At 40.7% G+C, this 20,363-nt stretch overlaps 1 protein-coding gene across 1 annotated transcript; it reads left to right on the forward strand.

Annotated features, from left to right (window-relative positions):
• Window positions 1-2,205: 2,205 nt before the first annotated feature.
• Window positions 2,206-14,052, forward strand: LOC115168772 (aerolysin-like protein). Its single transcript, XM_029724331.1, has 2 exons — window positions 2,206-2,216; window positions 13,455-14,052. The coding sequence occupies exons 1-2, from the start codon at window positions 2,206-2,208 to the stop codon at window positions 13,930-13,932; spliced, it is 489 nt and encodes a 162-aa protein (XP_029580191.1). The 3' UTR covers window positions 13,933-14,052.
• Window positions 14,053-20,363: the final 6,311 nt, after the last annotated feature.

Below are 20,363 nucleotides of genomic sequence, written 5' to 3' on the forward strand. Positions count from 1 at the left end.
TCTTTACATCACACATATAGTCACTCCCTTTTATGTACATGAATAACTCCCCTTGGCCTTGCGCCACCATTATCCTTATGACCTGTTTAGATTACACCACTTAGCCATGATTAGATTCTACGTGGCTCCAAACTGTCTGGTCCTTGTTTAGCTCAGTTTATCCTTCACCACCTCTTAATAATAGTATGGGCATTGGAAAATTACTAGGCGACCAGAGACTCTTCAACATGGGTACTTGAGAACCACCAAGGAGCTGGATTTTTCACCCATATAAGGATTTTTCACCCACAGACCTTGGACAATGATTAATGTGTGATAGATATATTTTGTATATCTTTTGTTTATGTTTTTTCAATTTTATTTTTGTTTCATTTCCTTTGACACTTAGGAAGTGATAGAGCCATAAACAAGTTCCCCATACAACCACCAGTTACAACCCCGCTCACTTGGTGAAGAAATGTAATGATGTATCGCCTGAGTGTTGTGCGTTATTAACACCAAAGATGCAACAGCGGAATACGTGTCTCTGGAGTGGAGAAGTACTCTCTTATATAGCTGCAAAACTCCCCCCACGCCCATTCAATGATGTGCGTCAGTAGTTTTCTACAGAATTTACACAGAACCTTTCACCCTGAGTAAACATTGTATTGTGCTTATCATGACAGATGTGTTTTGTGAAAATTCAACACCAGGGACACCTGAAGTCCATATTAAATGAATAATTCTTTATTATCACTTAGACTGGAGAAGTTACAACAAACACGTACAAAGTGCAAGACTACCACAAGCTCCGCCAGGGCGATCCCTTCAGTTCTATTATGTATTGCTACACAACAACAACAAAAATGGCATAGGCATGGTCACAGGGTTGGTTCTTTCAGGTGACTGGCTGTTATCTCGCAAGCTCAGTTTGCCAAGAAACTGTGCAATTTACAATCTTTCAAAACTTTAATGAAAAGTGAGGAAAGTTCCTGACATAGAGACCTTTTTTTCTCTTATTTCCTGTAAGCACCCAGGCTGTGTTCGAATAGACTCATGAACTGCAGGAACCTTCCTTCCTTGCTAGTTGACCTAGAAGATTCTGGGCAACAGCGAGGAAAGTACCATTCAAATTGTAAAAGGCATTATGGAACGGATCTTCAGTCGTCCGTTCCTACCGAGGCTACATGGATGTAACCAGAAGCGTTTAGGGAAATGTTCCATCCCAATGAATCATATATCAATATAATTTACATATTTATTTATTTCAAACACTTAGACCTATGGCTGAATCTCATACAGTTCACGTCTGTGTATTACATGGATATGCAAGCTGAAAATCAATCATAAAATGCTTACTTACAAGCCCCTAACAAACAGTGCAGTTTCAAAAAAATATGGATAAGATTAAGAGATAAAGGTAATAAGTCATTAAAGCAGAAGCAGAATTAATAAATAACAATATATACAGGGGGGTGCCGGTACAGAGTCAATGTGCAGGGGCACCGGTTAGTTCAGGTAGTATGTACATGTAGGTAGAGTTATTAAAGTGACAATGCATAGATGACAACAGAGAGTGGCGGTGGTGTGGAGAGGGGGGGGGGCAATGCAAATAGTCTGGGTAGCCATTTGACTAGATGTTCAGGAGTCTTATGGCTTGGGGGTTAAAGTTGTTTAGAAGCCTCTTGGACCTAGACTTGGCGCTCCGGTAGCAGAGAGAACAGTCTATGACTAGGGTGGCTGGAGTCTTTGACAATTTTTAGGGCCTTCCTCTGACACCGCCAGGTATAGAGGTCCTGGATGGCAAGAAGCTTGGCCCCAGTGATGTACTGGGTCTTTCGCACTACCCTGTGTAGTGTCTTGCGGTCGGAGGCCAAGCAATTGCCATACCAGGCAGTGATGCAACCAGTCAGGATGCTCTCGATGGTGCAGCTGTAGAACCTTTTGAGGATCTGAGGACCCATGCTAAATCTTTTCAGTCTCCTGAGGGGGGATAAGTTTTGTCGTGGCTAATGTTAATTAAGAAGAGACCCTAATCATGTTCAGATGGAAGGTGTCACGTGTATGCCGGGAATCAGGAAGCAGGTGCAGAAGGTGAGTTTAATAATGAAGAATGCAGGTCAACAAAAAATGAGAATCGTACTGAATGTGAAATAAAACAAACCGATACTGCCTGATGACTGAGGCTCCTGAGGGCTAAATAAAGGGAAGGTAGTCAAGGTGAGGATGAAGTCCAGGTAATGATGTAATGATGATTGCCAGGACCGGTGGTTAGTAGACCGGCGACGTCGAGCACTGGAGAGGGGGAGCGGGGGGCGTGATAGAGGGACATTTCACGGGGAAGAGAAATGCAGCTAAATTGGGCTGGGACTGAGTAAAATGTTCCATACTCATAAATACTCATAAATACTCATACATACTCATACTAATAAATACTCATACTGTGATAAATTACTGTGGCCTGCTCCATGATAGCCTACATACTGTTCACCACCCCACTCCACCTGTTGGATCAATGTAGGGGAGAGCTGGGCCGAAAGTACCACAAGGACAAAGTAACATCCATTTTATCAGATAACACAGAATCCAGAATGACTTAAGAGAGAATATAGTAGATGGCATGGGCCAAAACAGCATGATTGATGTGCTTGATGGATGATTGATGGATGATTGATGTGTTTGATGGATCATTGATGTGTTGGATGGATGATTGATGTGTTTGATGGATGATTAATGTGTTTGATGGATCATTGATGTGTTGGATGGATGATTGATGTGTTTGATGGATGATTGATGTGTTTGATGGATGATTGATGCATTTGATGGTTGATTGATGTGTTTGATGGATGATTGATGGATGTTTGATGTGTTTGATGGATGATTGATGTGTTTGATGATTGATGGATGATTGATTTGTTTGATGGATGATTGATGTGTTTGATGATTGATGGATGATTGATGTGTTTGATGGATGATTGATGTCTTTGATGGATGATTGATGTGTTTGATGGATTTTTTGATGTGTTTGATGGATGATTGATGTGTTTGATGGATGATTGATAGATGTTTGATGGATGATTGATGTGTTTGATGGATTTTTTCTGAGCTCCTCCTTTTGCTGACCTCCTTAATGACCTCCTTAATGATCTCCTTAATGACCTCCTGCCTTAATGACCTCCTGAAAAGATTCATAATCCTTCCCACATTTTGTTGTGTTACAGCCTGAATTCAAAATGGATTAAATATTAATTTGTTCACCCATCTACAGACAGCACCCCATAATAAAGTGAAAACATGTTTGTAGACATTTACAGCAAATATATTGAAAATGAAATACAGAAATATCTAATTTGCTTAAGTCAATTCTTTGTAGAGGCTCCTTTGGTGGTGATTACAGCTGTGAGTCTTTTTGGGTAAGTCTCTAAGAGCTTAGCACACCTGGATTGTACAATATCTGCCCATTATTTTTTTTACATTCTTCAAGCTCTGTTAAGTTGATTGTTGATCACTGCTAGACATCAATTTTCAAGTCTTGCCATTGATTTTCAAGCTGTGACATTCAATGACGTCATGGTAAGCAACTCCAGTGTAGATCTGGCCTTGTGTTTTAGGTTATTGTCCTGAAGAAAGGTTAATTCATCTCCCAGTGTCTGTTGGAAAGCAGACTGAACCAGGTTTTCCTCTAGGATTTTGCCTGTGCTTATAGCTGTATTAAGTTTATGTTTTATCCTAAAAAACTCCCTAGTCCTTGCCGATGACAAGCATACACATAACATGATGCAACCACCACTATGATTGAAAATATGAAGAGGGATACTCAGTGATGTGTTGGATTTGACCCAAACATAACACTTTACATTCAGGACAAAACGTTCATTTCTTTGCCACATTTTTTGCAGTATCACTTTAATGCCTTGTTGCAAACATAATGTATGTTTTGGAATATTTGTATTCTGTACAGGCTTCCTTCATTTCACTCTGTCATTTATTTTGGTATTGTGGAGTAACTACAATGTTGTTGATCCATCCTCAGTTTTCTCATATCACAACCATTAAACTCTGTAACTGTTATAAAGTCACCACTGGCCTCATGGTGAAATCCCTGAGGAGTTTCCTTGCTCTCTGGAAACTGAGTTAGGAAGGACGCCTGTATCTTTGTAGTGACTGTGTGTATTGATATACCATCCAAAGCATAAATAATAACTTCACCATGCTCAAAGGGATATTCAGCTTCTGCTTTATTTTGAATTTTTTACACATCTACCGATCAGTGTCCTTCTTTGAGAAGCATTAGAAAACCTCCCTGGTCACTATGGTTGAATCTGTGCTTGAAATTCACTACTTCCCAAATACAGGTGTGCCAGGCTTTTGGCGACATACCCAAGAAGACTCGAGGCTGTAATCGCTTCCAAAGGTGCTTCAACAAAGTACTGAGTAAAGGGTCTGTAAATGTGATGTTTAATTTTTCAATTTTTAATACAGGGTTAAATTTCTAAAAACCTTTTTGCTTCGTCATTATAGGTATTGTGTGTAGATTGATGAGGGGGGAAAAACAATGTAATCAATTTTAGAATAAGGCTGTAACGTAACAAAACGTGGTTAAAAGTGAAGGGTCTGAATACTTTATGAATGCACTGTTTATAGTGTATGTACAATACTGCTAAGACTATCAGGTGCCTCACGGAGAATGTCATCTATCGGTGTGTTGTTGTTAGGACTCAGACACGAGGGACACAGCACACCAAGAATTGGTCTAGGAGTCATATTTGGGATATTGTTTCAGTCTCTCATGCTTTTTTCTCACTCACAGTGTTCTCAGTGTTCTCAGAGTTATCAGTGTTCTTAGAGTTTTTAGAGTTTTGAGAGCTCTCAGTGTTCACACTGTTGTCAGTGTTGTCAATGTTCTCAGTCTTGTCAATGTTCTAAGTGTTGTCATTCTCAGTATTCTCAGAGTTTTCAGTGTTCTCAAAGTTCTCAGGACTGACAGCGCATTTGTCACTACAACTTATATACTGGCAATTTCAGGCCTACATGGAAATGACTGATTATACTTCAATCTACATGGGGCAACAATTTCAAACTGGTTGCATCACCACTTGGTTTGGCAACTGCTCGGCATCCGACCGCAAGGGAGCTACAGAGGGTAGTGCGTACGGCCCAGTACATCTCTGAGGCCGAGATTCCTGCCATCCATGACCTCTATACTAGGCTGTGTCAAAGGAAGGCCCAAAAAATTGTCAAAGACGCCAGCCACCCAAAACATAGACTGTTCTCTCTGCTACCACATGGAACTCTGTACAGAAGCGTGAAGTCTGGGACCAAAAGGCTCCTTAACAGCTTTTAACCCCAAGCCATAAGACTGCTGAACAGTTAATTCAATGGCTAGAAGGAATATTTGCACTGACACCCTTACTTTATTTGTATTTATTCTTATTTTTTACACTGACTCTCTAGTACAGGCTAGATGTACACTCAGTGGACTCTAAACACACACTCACACGTACTACTGTAGACACACACACACACACACATTCCTTCACACTCTTCACATACACTGCTGGTACTCGCTGTTATCAATGCATAGTCACTTTACCCCTACCTACCTCCAGTTAACTGATTACTTTTTTAAAAATCATTTAATATGGACTTCAGGTGTCCCTGGTGTTGAATTTCCATACATGCATGCATACATATACACATATATACATACACATACCTATATAGACATACATACTTTTTCAAGAATATACCTTTATTATTATTCCCCGCAAACCCTACCACCGATCCCCCAATTGGAGTAAACTAATAAACACTTCGGCTTTTACCTTCAATTTATTCATCTTATACACATTTTACAGACACAGTCTATTTTACAATAGTTATTTTTTGTTTGTTTTTAGACCTTCCTCTATTTCTGATGTCCACATGTCCACACTGATGTAAACATGTCGACATGTTTACTGTTGCCTTGTTTTCACATGGTTGACTTTACCTCCTATTGTTCTGTTGTTCTGTTGAATTCAAAAGTATTATGTTAGTACAATGTTTAACCTCTCCTGGGTAGGGGGCAGTATTTTCACGTCCGGATGAAAAGCATGCCCAAAGTAAACTGCATGTTACTCAGGCCCAGAAACTAGGATATGAATATATATAGATATGGATAGACAACACTCTAAAGTTTCTAAAACTGTCAAAATTATGTCTGTGAGTATAACAGAACTGATTTGGCAGGTGAAACCCCGAGGACAAACCATCCCCACCAAAAAATTCAGCCTACCACTGTTTTCAATGGCTGTCACTTTAATTATAAGGCAAAATCTTCCCAGATTGCAGTACCTATGGTTTCCACTAGATGCCATCAGTCTTTAGAAAGAGTTTCATGCTGGGTTTTGGAAAAATGAGTCAGAAATTGTAGTTTTTGTAGGTGGCTCCCATTTTGGCTGTAGTGTTTCCAAGCGCTTGGAAGAGAGCGTGTTCTTTGGTATTTTTGTCTGGTAAAGACAATAACAATTCGCCGTCTTAAATTGTATTATTTATTTACGTATTAGGGTACCTAAGGTTTGATTATAAACATTGTTTGACCTGTTTGGAAAAGTTTATTAGTAACGTTTGGGATTCATTTTGTATGCATTTTGATGGAGGGAAACTGGGTGGATTATTGACTGAAGCGCGTCAGCTAACCTGAGTTTTTATGGATATAAAGAAGGACATTATCAAACAAAAGGACCATTTGTGATGTATCTGGGACCTTTTGGAGTGCCAACAGAAGAAGATCATCAAAGGTAAGGCATTTATTATATCGCTATTTCTGACTTTCGTGGCACACCTGCCTGGTTGAAATATGTTTTCCATGCTTTTGTATGCGGGGCGCTGTCCTCAGATAATCGCATGGTGTGCTTTCGCCGTAAAGCCTTTTTGAAATCTGACACAGCGGCTGGATTAACAAGAAGTTAAGGTTTATTTTGATGTATTACACTTGTGATTTTATGAAAGTTAAATATTTATAATTCTGTAGTTTGAATTTCGCGCTCTGCAATTTCACCGGATGTCGCTACCGTCCCACCTGCCCATAAGAAGTTAATGTGAGGTGAGTAGACAGTTGAGTGTAGTGCTTTACATCATCTGTCTCTTCGTCTTGAATACACTGATTAACACATTTAGCATTGGGTACTGAAATGTCAGTGTCCAATAACTGAACTGAAAGGAAAGGTGAACTGAGACAGGAAGTTCTTCATGCCAGCAATTTTGCTCCGTTAAAGCTGCAGTAGGTAAGTCTGGAGAAAGCTGGCGAAAGTTGGCGATATTCAAAGTAGGTGACTGGTGCCTTCTCGACAAAAAACTGGCTTTGTTCAGTCACTTCACTAACATAATTGTCCTTAATATAAATTGAATGCATAAACAGGCATGTTACTAAGAAACAAACATTTATCTGGCTCCAACGTCTGCTCCTCTGTGTGCAGCGATAGACCCTGCCGCAGCTGAACAGGAGGGGAGGGACTCAACTCTCTCACACATTCTCGTTTGCTTTCTGTGCCTTCTGCCTGCAGACAAAACTGCTATTAAATCCCAAATAATGAAGATGATATAATTCATCACGTAAACGTATATATTTAAATCTAATTATTTATGCACATTAGGTACATCCCTAGTAGGCTAAAAAATAAAGGAAAGCCGCACACTCTAAGAGCTCAGATGCAAAAATGTAATAACCAACGTTTCGACAGCGAAGCTGTCTTCATCAGGGTATCATCACAAACACTGCGAGATGAGTCATTTATATAGTGTCAAGAGACACACAGGTGTTTGTAATCATGGCCAAGTATGGCCTAATATCATTGGTTAACTCAAATATTTTAAAAAATGGCATACAAAGAACATACAAAAAGACAAACAAATGGATAGCATACGATCATAGCATTTGTAGTCTAAAATGTATCTAACAAACAATTACAATGGCAAAATCACAATAATCACAAGAATGGCTTCAGATCAAAGTCTATGTTGAGACCGAAGGGAGCAAGGGTCTTTAAATTAAAGATCCAGGCAGCCTCTCGTTTTAACAATAAATTATCAAGGTCACCCCCTCTCCTCGGGAGGGTGACATGTTCGATGCCAATATAACACAGAGACGAAATCGAATGGTTTGCTTCCAAAAAGTGGGCCGCAACTGGGTAAGTCAAGTTTTTGCACCTAATGGTGCTACGGTGCTCTGAGATACGTACTTTTAATTCACGCTTTGTTTTACCCACATAATCTTTACCACAGGGACAAGTTATAAGATAAATAACTGCCTTAGTGGAACACGTAATAACACCTTTAATTGGGATAGATTTCCCTGTTTGGGGGTGTTTGAAGGATCTACATTTATAAGTGCCATTGCATTAAGCACAGCCATTACACTTGTAATTTCCATCCAGTATGGGTGCAAATAGGCGTTGTTCAGGAATATCTTGGGGTGGTAAATCAGAGTGTACCAATTGGTCTCTGAGATTTCTGCCCCGTGAGAATACGACCAGGCGAAGATCAGAAAACACATTACCGAGACTATCATCATATTTCAGAATGTGCCAATGTTTGTGAACGATTCCTTTAATTTGTTCAGAGCACTTTGAATAGCGGGTAGTGAGAACGCAAGAATGCGTCTTTTTGCAAGACTGACCTTGAAAAAGGTCATGTCTCGTTTTGTTTTGAATTTTCTCAATGGCAATATTAATCTGATCATTGTTGTACCCCCTCTCCTTGAACATATCCTGAGTCTCAGCCATATTTCTGTCGAAATCTGATTGTTTAATACAAATTCTTTTGATTCGACAGAATTGGCTGTAGGGCAAACTATTTTTCAAGGGAAGTGGGTGACAACTATCAGCCCTCAACAAACTGTTACGATCAGTAGGTTTCCTGTAAAGATCAGTGTATAAAACATTATCTTCACACAAGATCAGAAGATCAAGAAAACTGATTTGACGTGTATCAGATTGCATAGTAAATCTCAAATGTTCAGAACAGGAGTTAAGAAAAGCATAAAACGCCTGGAGCAGTTCTGCATCACCCCTCCATAGAACAAAAATATCGTCAATATACCGTTTCCAAATAATGATGTTAGGCAAGAAAACATTTTTGAGAGGGTTGAAAATGGATTGTTTCTCCGTGTAACCCACATACAAATTAGCATAGTTAGGAGCCATGGGGGATCCCATAGCAGTACCCATCGTCTGAATAAAGAAATCATTTAGAAACATGAAATAGTTATGTGTGAGTACTATTTCAGCCAATGTTACAATGCAGGCACTGGAAGGTAGCTCATTAGGGTCACGTTGCAGAAGAAAATGTTCCATGGCTTCAATACCGCCCTCATGTGGAATATTTGTGTATAACGACTCAACATCAAAAGTAACTAACAAGGTGTTCTCAGGCAGAGGATCAAGAGATTCAATGATAGAGATCATACTGCTGGTGTCCCTAGTAGGGACATGATTGGCTGGAATGATTTTTCAGAGAGTGATTTCAGAGCGAGAGGCAGTCAAAGAAGCTGGATCTTCTCTCAGAACATTTTACATACTGATAGCTGACAATGTGTGATGACAACTTCACCAAATTGTTAAAATAAATCTTCACTAATGCAGCTTTGACATGAAAGCTTATTTAAATCTATATCTTTGAAACTGCTCTGCTGATCCTCTGCTGATCCTGTGTAATATTGCTGCTTATTGGACCCTATGATCACTCGGCTACACAGCTGATGCCTGCTGGACTGTTCATTAACACGGTACTTCATTTTGTTTATCAGTCGGCCCCACCCTGGAACTCATTCATCGCCATTTAACCGTTGTTGTTGTCTTAGCTGTTAACCCGTGGTTGTCTTACCCCTTGTTGTCTTAGCTCTCACCTAGCTTAACTGGTGCCTCCAGAGATCCAACTTCTCTCATCGTCACTCAATGCCTAGGTTTACGTCCACTGTACTCGCACCCTACCATACCCTTGTCTGTACATTATGCCCTGAATCTATCCTACCACGCCCAGAAATCTGCTCCTTTTATTCTCTGTTCCCAATGCACTAGACGACCAGTTCTTATATCCTTTAGCCGGACCCTCATCCTACTCCTCCTCTGTTCCTCTGGTGATGTAGAGGTTAATCCAGGCCCCGTGTGGCCCCAGGCTCTCTCATTTGTTGACTTCTGTAACCGTAAAAGCCTTGTGTTCATGCATGTTAACATCAGAAGCCTCGTCCCTAAGTTTGCTTTTTTCACTGCTTTAGCACACTCTGCCAACCCTGATGTCCTAGCCATGTCTGTATCCTGGCTTAGGAAGGCAATCAAATATTCTGAAATTTCCATCCCCAACTACAACATTTTCCGTCAAGATAGAACTGCTAAAGGGGGCGGAGTTTAAATCTACTGCAGAGATAGCCTGCAGAGTTCTGTCATACTATCCAGGTCTACGCCCAAACAGTTTGAGCTTCTACTTTTAAAAATCCATCTCTCCAGATATAAGTCACTCTATCTTGACGCTGGTTATAGACCCCCCTCAGCTTCCAGCTGTGTCCTGGACACCATATGTGAATTGATTGCCCCCCATTTATCTTCCGGGTTCGTACTGTTAGGTGACCTAAACTGGATATGCTTAACACCCCGGCCATCCTACGATCTAAGCTAGATACCCTCAATCTCACACAAATTATCAAGGAACCTACCAGGTACAACCCGGAATCCGTAAACATGGAAACCCTCATAAATATCATCCTGACCAACTTGCCCTCTAAATACACCTCTGATGTTTTCAACCAGGATCTCAGCGATCACTGCCTCATTGCCTGCGTCCGTTATGGGTCCACTGTCAAACGACCCCCTCTCATCACTGTCAAACGCTCCCGAAAACACTTCTGCGAGCAGGCCTTTCTAATCGACCTGGCCCGGGTATTCTGGAAAGATATTGACCTCATTCCGTCAGTAGAGGATGCCTGGTAGTTCTTTAAAAGTGCTTTCCTCACCATCTTAAATAAGCATGCCCCTTTCAAAAAATGTAGAACTAAGAACAACCCTTGTTTCGCTCAAGACTTGACTGCCCTTGACCAGCACAAAAACATCATGTGGCATACTGCACTGGTATTGAATAGTTCTCGCGACATGCAACTTTTCAGGGAAGTCAGGAACCAATATACACAGTCAGTTAGGAAAGCAAAGGCTAGCTTTTTCAAACAGAAATTAGCATCCTGCAGCTCTAATTCCAAAAAGTTTTGGAACACTGTAAAGTCTATGGAGAAAAAGAACACCTCCACCCAACTGCCCACTGCAATGAGGCTAGGAAACACTGTCACCGCCGATAAATTTACGATAATCGAGAATTTAAATAAGCATTTCTCTACGGCTGTCCATGCTATCCACCTGGCTACCCCAACCTCGGCCAACAGCTCTGCACCCCCTGCAGAACTTGCCCAAGACCCCCACACCCCCCCACCCTACACTTCTATTTCACCCAAATCCAGACAGCTGATTTTCTGAAAGAGCAGCAAAATCTGTATCCCTACAAATCAGCTGGGCTAGACAATCTGGACCCTCTCTTCCTAAAATTATCCGCCGCCATTGTTGCAAACCCTATTACCAGTCTGTTCAACCTCTCTTTCATATCGTCTGAGTTTCCTAAAGATTGGAAAGCGGCCACGGTCATCCCCCTCTTCAACAGGGGAGACACTCTAGACCCAAACTGTTACAGACCTATATCAATCCTGCCTGTCTTTCTAAATTTTTCGATAGCCAAGTTAACCTGTTTAGGATAGGGGGCAGTATTTTCACGACCGGATAAAAAACGTACCCGATTTAATCTGGTTATTACTCCTGCCCAGAAACTAGAATATGCATATACTTGTTTGATTTGGATAGAAAACACCCTAAAGTTTCTAAAACTGTTTGAATGGTGTCTGTGAGTATAACAGAACTCATATGGCAGGCCAGAACCTGAGAAGATGCCATACAGGAAGTGCCCTCTCTGACCATTTCTGACTACAGTTCTCAGACCTGACACTTCCTTGTTGACATTTTCTCAGGTTTTTGCCTGCCATATGAGTTCTGTTATACTCACAGACACCATTCCAACAGTTTTAGAAACTTCAGAGGGTTTTCTATCCATCTACTAATAATATGCATATTCTAGTTTATGGGCCAGAGTAGTAACCTGTTTAAATTGGGTATGTTTTGCCGTGAAAATACTGCCCCTTATACCACAACAGGTTAACACAGTGTCCTAAACAGGTTAAGAACTAATTCTTATTTTCAATGATGGCCTAGGAACAGTCAGCTTACTGCCTTGTTCAGGGGCAGAACGTCAGATTTTTACCTTGTCCACTCGGGGATTCGATCTTGCAACCATTCCGGTTACTAGTCCAACCCTCTAACCACCAGCATACCTGCCGACTCTTCAACTGATCGCTGCCCGCACCCACCTGCCCGACTAGCATCACTACTCTGGACGGTTCTGACTGAATATTTGGACAACTATAAATACCTAGGTGTCTGTCTAAACTGGAAACTCTCCTTCCAGACTCATATTAAGCATCTCCAATCAAAAAGTAAATCTAAAATCAGCTTCCTATTTCGCAACAAAGCCTCCTTCACTCATGCTGCCAAACATACCCTTGTAAAACGGACTATCCTACTGATCCTTGACTTCGGCAATGTCATTTACAAAATAGCCTCTAACACTCTACTCAGCAAATTGGATGCAGTCTATCACAGTGCCGTCCGTTTTGTCACCAAAGCCGCATATACTACCCACAACTGCGACCTGTATGCTCTCATTGGCTGGTCCTCGCTACATATTCGTCGCCAAACCCGCTTATCTCAGCTCACTGGTCACCATGGCAACACCCACCCTGTAGCATGCGCTCCAGCAGGTATATCTCTCTGGTCACCCCCAAAGCCAACACCCCCTTTGGTTGCCTTTCCTTCCAGTTCTCTGCTGCCAATGACTGGAACGAATTGCAAAAATCACTGAAGTTGGAGACTTATATCTCCCTCACTAACTTTAAGCGTCAGCTGTCAGAGCAGCTCACAGATTGCTGAAGCTGTACACAGACCATCTGTAAATAGCCCATCCAACTACCTCATCCCCATAGTGTAATTTATTTATTTTATTTTTTCTCCTTTGCACCCCAGTATCTCTACTTGCACATTCATCTTCTGCACATCTATCACTGCAGTGTTTAATTGCTAAGTTGTCATTATTTCACCACTATGGCCTATTTATTGCCTTACCTCCCTTATTTTACCTAATTTGCACACACTGTATATATATTTTTCTACTGTGTTATTGACTTTTGTTTATTTATTCCTTGTGTAACTCTGTGTTTTTGTTTGTGTCGCACTGCTTTGCTTTATCTTGGCCAGGTCGCAGTTGTAAATGAGAACTTGTTCTCAACTAGCCTACCTGGTTAAATAAAGGTGAAAGAAAATAAATAAATAAAGAGACAATAATAGAAGCAGATACCATCAAAGTAAAGATTTTTTTTTTTTGACCCCAGAATATGTGAAATCCCTGTCTCACCATAACGACACCTCCTTGGTTCAAGAAGAGTCCATTACATACAGCAAGACCCTGACCAAGACTTCCTCCTGGTCCGTCAGCAACAAGATAGAATCCACCTTGAATGTGTCGGTCAAAGCGGGGATCCCGGATCTGGTAGAGGTGTCCTCAGGGTTCAGCTTGACCGTGGGAGTGAAGCAATCCACCAGCCTGCAGAAGACAGAGACCATAACAGAATCGGATACCATCAACGTAAAGATCCCGCCAGGGAAGACCCTGGATGTTGAGATCACAGTGGGGGGAGCAAATATCGACCTCGACTACAGGGCCAAAGTGAAAGTCACCTGCATGAATGGCAGTCAGCTGGTCTTCCCATCCAACGGCATCTACACTGGTGTAACTTACACTTCAGCGAGGGTATCCACAAAGGAGAGATGAGACAAGTGTATGACATCATGAATAATAAGCACAGTGCTAGAATGTGACACCATTACTGATTATTTGTGTGCCTTCTCTGTTATTATGATCTTCTTTGAGTGAATCTAGTTTAACCATGTTGACTCAGCTCTTTATTTCTGTCTCAGCAGAGGGTATAACAACAGGTGGGTCATTCCTACAATACGGTGCCTTTTGTGTCCAATGACATGTTAACACATGTTTTGTGTGAATTATTGAACAACATTCAATACAAAATGTTTTCTTATATGCTTAGACCCCCATTTACCATAAAAAAACAATGTTATGTAACTATAATTAATTTAATTTATAATAAACCATTTGTCTTGTGTGTCAGTAACCTTTCGCCATATCCTCAGTTAAGTTTATTCAACTTCCATTGGATATACTATTCATAAAATTCACAAATACTGTAATTATCATTACATTGAGTTGTTCTCTTTAAACTAATTGTTTATCATGATTAATTTATTATTTAATATAAGAATCATATATTGTGTTTGTTAGCACACACGCAGTCACTCACACACGCACAGAGGTTTTTTTCCTCTGTTTTCATATTTAACATGCTGGTAGAAATTAGGTAAAATGGATTTAGATTTTCCTGCATTGAAGTCCCCGGCCACTAGGAGCGCCGCCTCTGGAAGAGGGTAAAGGTAATGGGCTATATTTCACATACTTCCTACACATTACAGATCAAATATATTTTTTCGTACATTGACAGTTCACCTACGGAAATAATTTGGCAGGATATTAATCTTATTGCATAGAATTGTTAATCTGTGTACTTTTTCTCAGAGAGATCAAATGATAGTACTGTAGTAGGCGACTCCCTGCTGACCTAAAACAAAGAACCCTTTCACTTAGAATATGGTGCATCATTGCCTTGGTTTTACAACAATTATTCACTGTTTCCGCTTAGTGGAGGTAGCTACATGACCACTAGAGGGTGGTGTCATTGGTCTTTCATAACCCATATTATGTGAAGCCTATTTACATTTACATTTTAGTCATTTAGCAGACACTCTTATCCAGAGCGACTTACAATAGTGAATGCATACATTTCATACATGTTTTTTCTGTGCTGGCCCCCCATGGGAGGCGAACCCACAACCCTGGCATTGCAAACACCGTGCTCTACCAACTGATCTACAGGGAAGGCTAAGGCTGTATGTAGGTTATATCCTCATGTGGCTGCCCTAAATTACATTTTACTCATGCTTTTCCTTTCATCTATGTTTCATTGAAAATCGTCACAGAGCTGATCTCTAACGTTAACAAGGTCCAATGAGTCACTGATTAAAACTGTTTACAGTGGAAGACCTTTGATAATTGTAGAAAAGTTCTCTGCTCTTTCGATTGTTGTTCACCCGTGAAAAGGAAAATAAATGTATGAGGCATGCCAATTAATTTGGTTTAGTTTTGTGGCAAAACCTTTTGTTTACAGCTCTACACTTTCCATTCATGCATTTTTTTATTAAAAGTATAAATACAAAGTGATCATATGTATGAATTAACACTAAAGTTAAGCTAAATAAATACTAAATAAATACTAAATACAAAATAAATACTAACTTTGTTTGTCCTTGTAATTAGTGGGGTTCTTCATGTTTCTTGGTTGGAGATGGTGACAGGTACATGGAGGTGAGGTTGAGAGCGCCATATTTTAACTGTGTGGTGGTTCACACCAACCTGTTGATTGTCCCGGGGGGAGGATAATTGGGAAACATTGAAATGTGAATTGGTACATTCCATGGTGATGTGCATCTTCATCTTCTTCTATGGTATAATGGCGTTCGCAAAACAATTGGATGTATATTCTGCCACCAGAGGTGGATAATAAGGACCCTTAAAAGGAAATAATTATAATAATCATACAAATTATCAAAAAATGTATTTTAACTAAACAAAATCATCCTGCTTTTCTGTAAAAAAAAACACAAATTCTAATCAGGTTGCTACACAGCCTCAGAAGCCTCCTGCGAGGGCAAGAGATTTCATAGCGACAATAGTCCTTGCAGTGCTTCTGCCGTGAAGTCTTGGAGCCCCAAAAACTTCTCGGCTGCAGATATAATAACGTCCAGATTATTGGACTTCTTGGACATTTGTGCATCATTGTGTCTATGAATGCTATAAAATCCACCTTCTTCATAATGAGTGTATCCAAATCACTTAATTGACTTAAAACATTAGCAACTGGTTGCCCTGCATCCACTGCCATATCTTCAACACTGTGGCCTCTTGCCCCTTCCACTCTCTTCACCGCCTCCACATAGGAGATCTGCTGTACAGCCCTGATCCAAGTCCGGAGTATGATCACCACCACAGTTGCAACATTTTCAGTACCATACTTCTCCCGTCTACAAACACTTGACATGTGACTATATATTTTACAGTTCCCACACTGTAATGGTTTCTACACAAATGCTCTCACTGCATACGTCACATATCCAAGTTTCACATATTCAGATAAGAGTCTCCTCAAACAACAATAATATCAATAGGCTTTTCTCCTTCCTTCCATTTACCATACTTGACAGTTGACCTGTACTGAGTAAGGTACTCATCATCTATATCCAAGGAGACTCCAGCTATAACTCCTTTTGCAGGCGCCCTACTCCGAAGATCAATACAGGTTACTTCTGACGTGGACAATTTAGCCAGATCCAGTGTATGTTTATTCTGTTCTTCATCGACGTAATTAACCAAAACAATGCCGCTTCAAGTCACCTTTATTGAATCCACCTTCCCCATTGCTTGGATTTCCCAAATGAACCTCCTTGTCCCCAAAAAATACAGTCCAATAAGAAATGCATTATTGGACCAGTCCATGTCTTCTACCACAACTGTTTGCTCATTTTGTTCCATTCTTTGATATCTCTATTTTCCATTCATTGTCACACACTTCACTTGCTGCACTTTCAGATTCAAGCAACAATTCCATGGACGCTGCCATTTTGGAACCGTCATCCATCTCCTGTTTACAATCTCACTGCCTTATCAAGCCGTTCCCTGCAATGCTACCACACTAATTCTGGTGAAATGCATTATGGGTAAAATTAATTTTATCCCTTCATTTCCAGTTTGGGTCAGACAGAAAGTTTGGCCAAAACTTGGTGCTGCTCACGCAAATCCCTATCAGGCATTATTGAGGCCTGGGTTAGGCCTGACTAGTTGATTTATGTCCCGTTTGTTTATTATTTTGTAAATATTATTTTTGGCGCCTATTCACTCCTCACTTTTGATGATAAAAGTCCTCACCAGAAAAACGTACCATCCTTGTCTGACTTTTCACTGCAACATCCACCACAACGGCATATCTCAAAGTTGTACATCGGGGTTTTTTTCAGTGACATACTTAATGTATATGTTATGCACAAGAGCGGTCTCCCCAGCACAAACACCATGTCACTCTGGTCAAACGTGAACTATGTATTGAATAGGATGCCATTTGGGATGCTGTCTACAATGTTCAGATGACAGCTTCACTCTAGCTAATCTCCACATTTATTCATTCTGAATCTCCTCTTACAGCCAGAAAAGCCTGTTTGATTTCTCCAGGGATCATCTTCAAAACTAGAATGCTCCAGTCACAACCTGGTAAGTAAAGATCTGCACATCAGCTGCTGGAGGCAGAGACAGATAGCTGGAGGCACAGACAGCTAGCTGGAGGCACAGACAGCTAGCTGGAGGCAGAGACAGATAGCTGGAGGCAGAGACAGATAGCTGGAGGCACAGACAGCTAGCTGGAGGCAAAGACAGCTAGCTGGAGGCACAGACAGATAGCTGGAGGCACAGACAGCTAGCTGGAGGCAGAGACATCTAGCTGGAGGCAGAGACAGCTAGCTGGAGGCATAGACAGAAAGCTGGAGGTACAGACAGCAAGCTGGAGGTAGAGACAGATAGTTGGAGGAAGAGATAGATAGCTGGAGTCGGAGACAGATAGCTGTAAATGGACCTGTTTGTTTTAATCAGTCTGGTGACACAGGGAGCTTTTGAAAGCACAGGGGGAAGAGAGTCTAGAGAAGGGGGAAGAGAGTCGATTCAGGAGAAGTGTATCTATAAAATGGTGTAAAATAGTCCTAAGTTTGAAAACTTTGAATTATGACATTTTGTGGTTTTAAATTTGGCGTTCTGATTTGTAACTGGCTGTTGAATAGTTGGTTAACCTCCCCTAGAGAGGTTAACCAACTAAGCCACAGCACCCTTACATGTAACTTCTATTGCGGGTATGAAAACCCACACCTATTTGAATCAAACCCGTCTCATTCATTTAACCCATATTTCTGCCTAGCAAAATCACGTCACAAAGCAGATGTAATTCTCTTATATTGGAATCGATATAGACACCTTCAATTGTCTAGCAACAGGGTTTCTTAAGCTATGGTTTGGGACCCAAAGTGTGCATGAGCATGTGAGAGGTGGGTCGAGAGATATCAGTAAACATTCAGAATGATACACTATTTCTTCATAATTTCAGTTGTTCGAGGACATTACAATTCTCATTTGGGTCTCGAGCTTAAAAATGGTAGAAACCTCTGAAACAGGAGATAAATCAGTTAATTTAAGCAATTAACCTACAATGAGCTGGGTTACTTTGTCAAATGGCAGAGTTGTTGAGTTTCTTAGCTTACACAGTAAGTTTTAACTCGTTCAAAATACAACCCTTTTGAAATGACAATGCTGTGACCCGGATTCGAACCAAAGTTGCCGTGGCCACAACGCAGAGTATTAACTACTATACAATCACAGTGAGGTATGAGGGAATGCTTTTAGAGGCTACTCATGCTGGGACAGTGATGTGTACAAGCTGGTTAAACACTTGAGTTGTTAGTCAGTTCAGCTAATGCCACAGATTTACAGATTAAATTACACGGTTACAGTAGTACGTTTTAAGCAATGAAAAGGAGCCTTTTTGCCATGACATGCTGTGAACCATTTGTTTCTGCAGCCACAACGCACAGTACTAACCACTATACGGTCACAGCGGGCTACCAGGGCTTGAATGGAGAGGCTAACCATGCTGGCACTTGTTAGCTACCTCACTCAAAAGGAGAAATGTTGCTGTGACATGTGGAGAATATCAATTGCATAATCCTCGCCTCGCCTCCTTCTCAAAAAACATAAGATGAGCTTGAGAGGATCTACAGAAAAGAATGTGAGGCACTCCTTAAATACAGGAGTGCCAAACTTGTAGAGTCATACCCAAGAAGACTTGAGGCTGTAAACACTGCCAAAGGTGCTTAAACAAAGTATTGAGTAAAGGATCTGAATACTTATCTAAATGTTATATTTCAGTTTTACATTTGTAATATTATTGCAAAATTTTCAAAAACCTGTTTTTGCTTTGTCATTATAGGTTATTGTGTGTAGACTGATGAGGGGGAAAACAAATTCAATCTATTTTGGAATATTCCTGTAACAAAAAGTCAAGGGGTCGGAATACTTTCCGAAGGCCCTATATATATATATATATATATAGTTGAAGTTGGAAGTTTACATACACCTTAGCCAAATACATTTAAACTCAGTTTTTCACAATTCCTGACATTTAATTATAGTAAAAAATGACCTGTCTTAGGTCAGTTAGGATCATCACTTTATTTTAAGAATGTGTAACGTCAGAATAATAGTTGAGAGAATTATTTATTTCAGCTTTAATTTCTTTCATCAAATTCCCAGTGGGTCAGAAGTTTACATACACTCAATTATTATTTGGTAGCATTGACGTTAAATTGTTGAACTTCGGTCAAACATTTCGTGTAGCCATCCACAAGCTTCCCACAAAAAATTGGGTGAACTTTGGCCCATTCCTCCTGACAGAGCTAGTGTGACTGAGTCAGGATTGTAGGTCTCCTTGCTCGCACCCACTTTTTTCAGTCTGCCCACAAATTTTCTATGGAATTGAGGCCAGAGCTTTGTGATGGCCACTCCAATAGCTTGACTTTGTTGTACTTAAGCGATTTTACCACAACTTTGGAAGTATGCTTGGAGTCATTGTCCATTTGGAAGACCCATTTGCGACCAAGCTTTAACTTCCTGACTGATGTCTTGAGATGTTGCTTCAATATATCATAATATATCATAATTTTCATTCCTCATGTTGCCATCTAGTTTGTGAAGTGCACCAGTCCCTCCTGCAGCAAAGCACCGCCACAACATGATGGATGCCACCCCCGTGCTTCACGGGTTGGGATGGTGTTCTTCGGCTTGCAAGCCTCCCCCTTTTTCCTCCAAACATAACGATGGTCATTATGGCCAAACAGTTCTATTTTTCTTTCATCAGACCAGAGGACTTTTCTCCATGTGCAGTTGCAAATCATAGACTGGGTTTTTATGGCGGTTTTGGAGCAGTGGCTTCTTCCTTGCTGAGCGGCCTTTCAGGTTATGTCAATATAGGACTCGTTTTACTA

Source organism: Salmo trutta, chromosome 30, assembly GCF_901001165.1.
Source record: "Salmo trutta chromosome 30, fSalTru1.1, whole genome shotgun sequence".
NCBI classification, from domain to species: Eukaryota; Metazoa; Chordata; class Actinopteri; order Salmoniformes; family Salmonidae; genus Salmo; species Salmo trutta.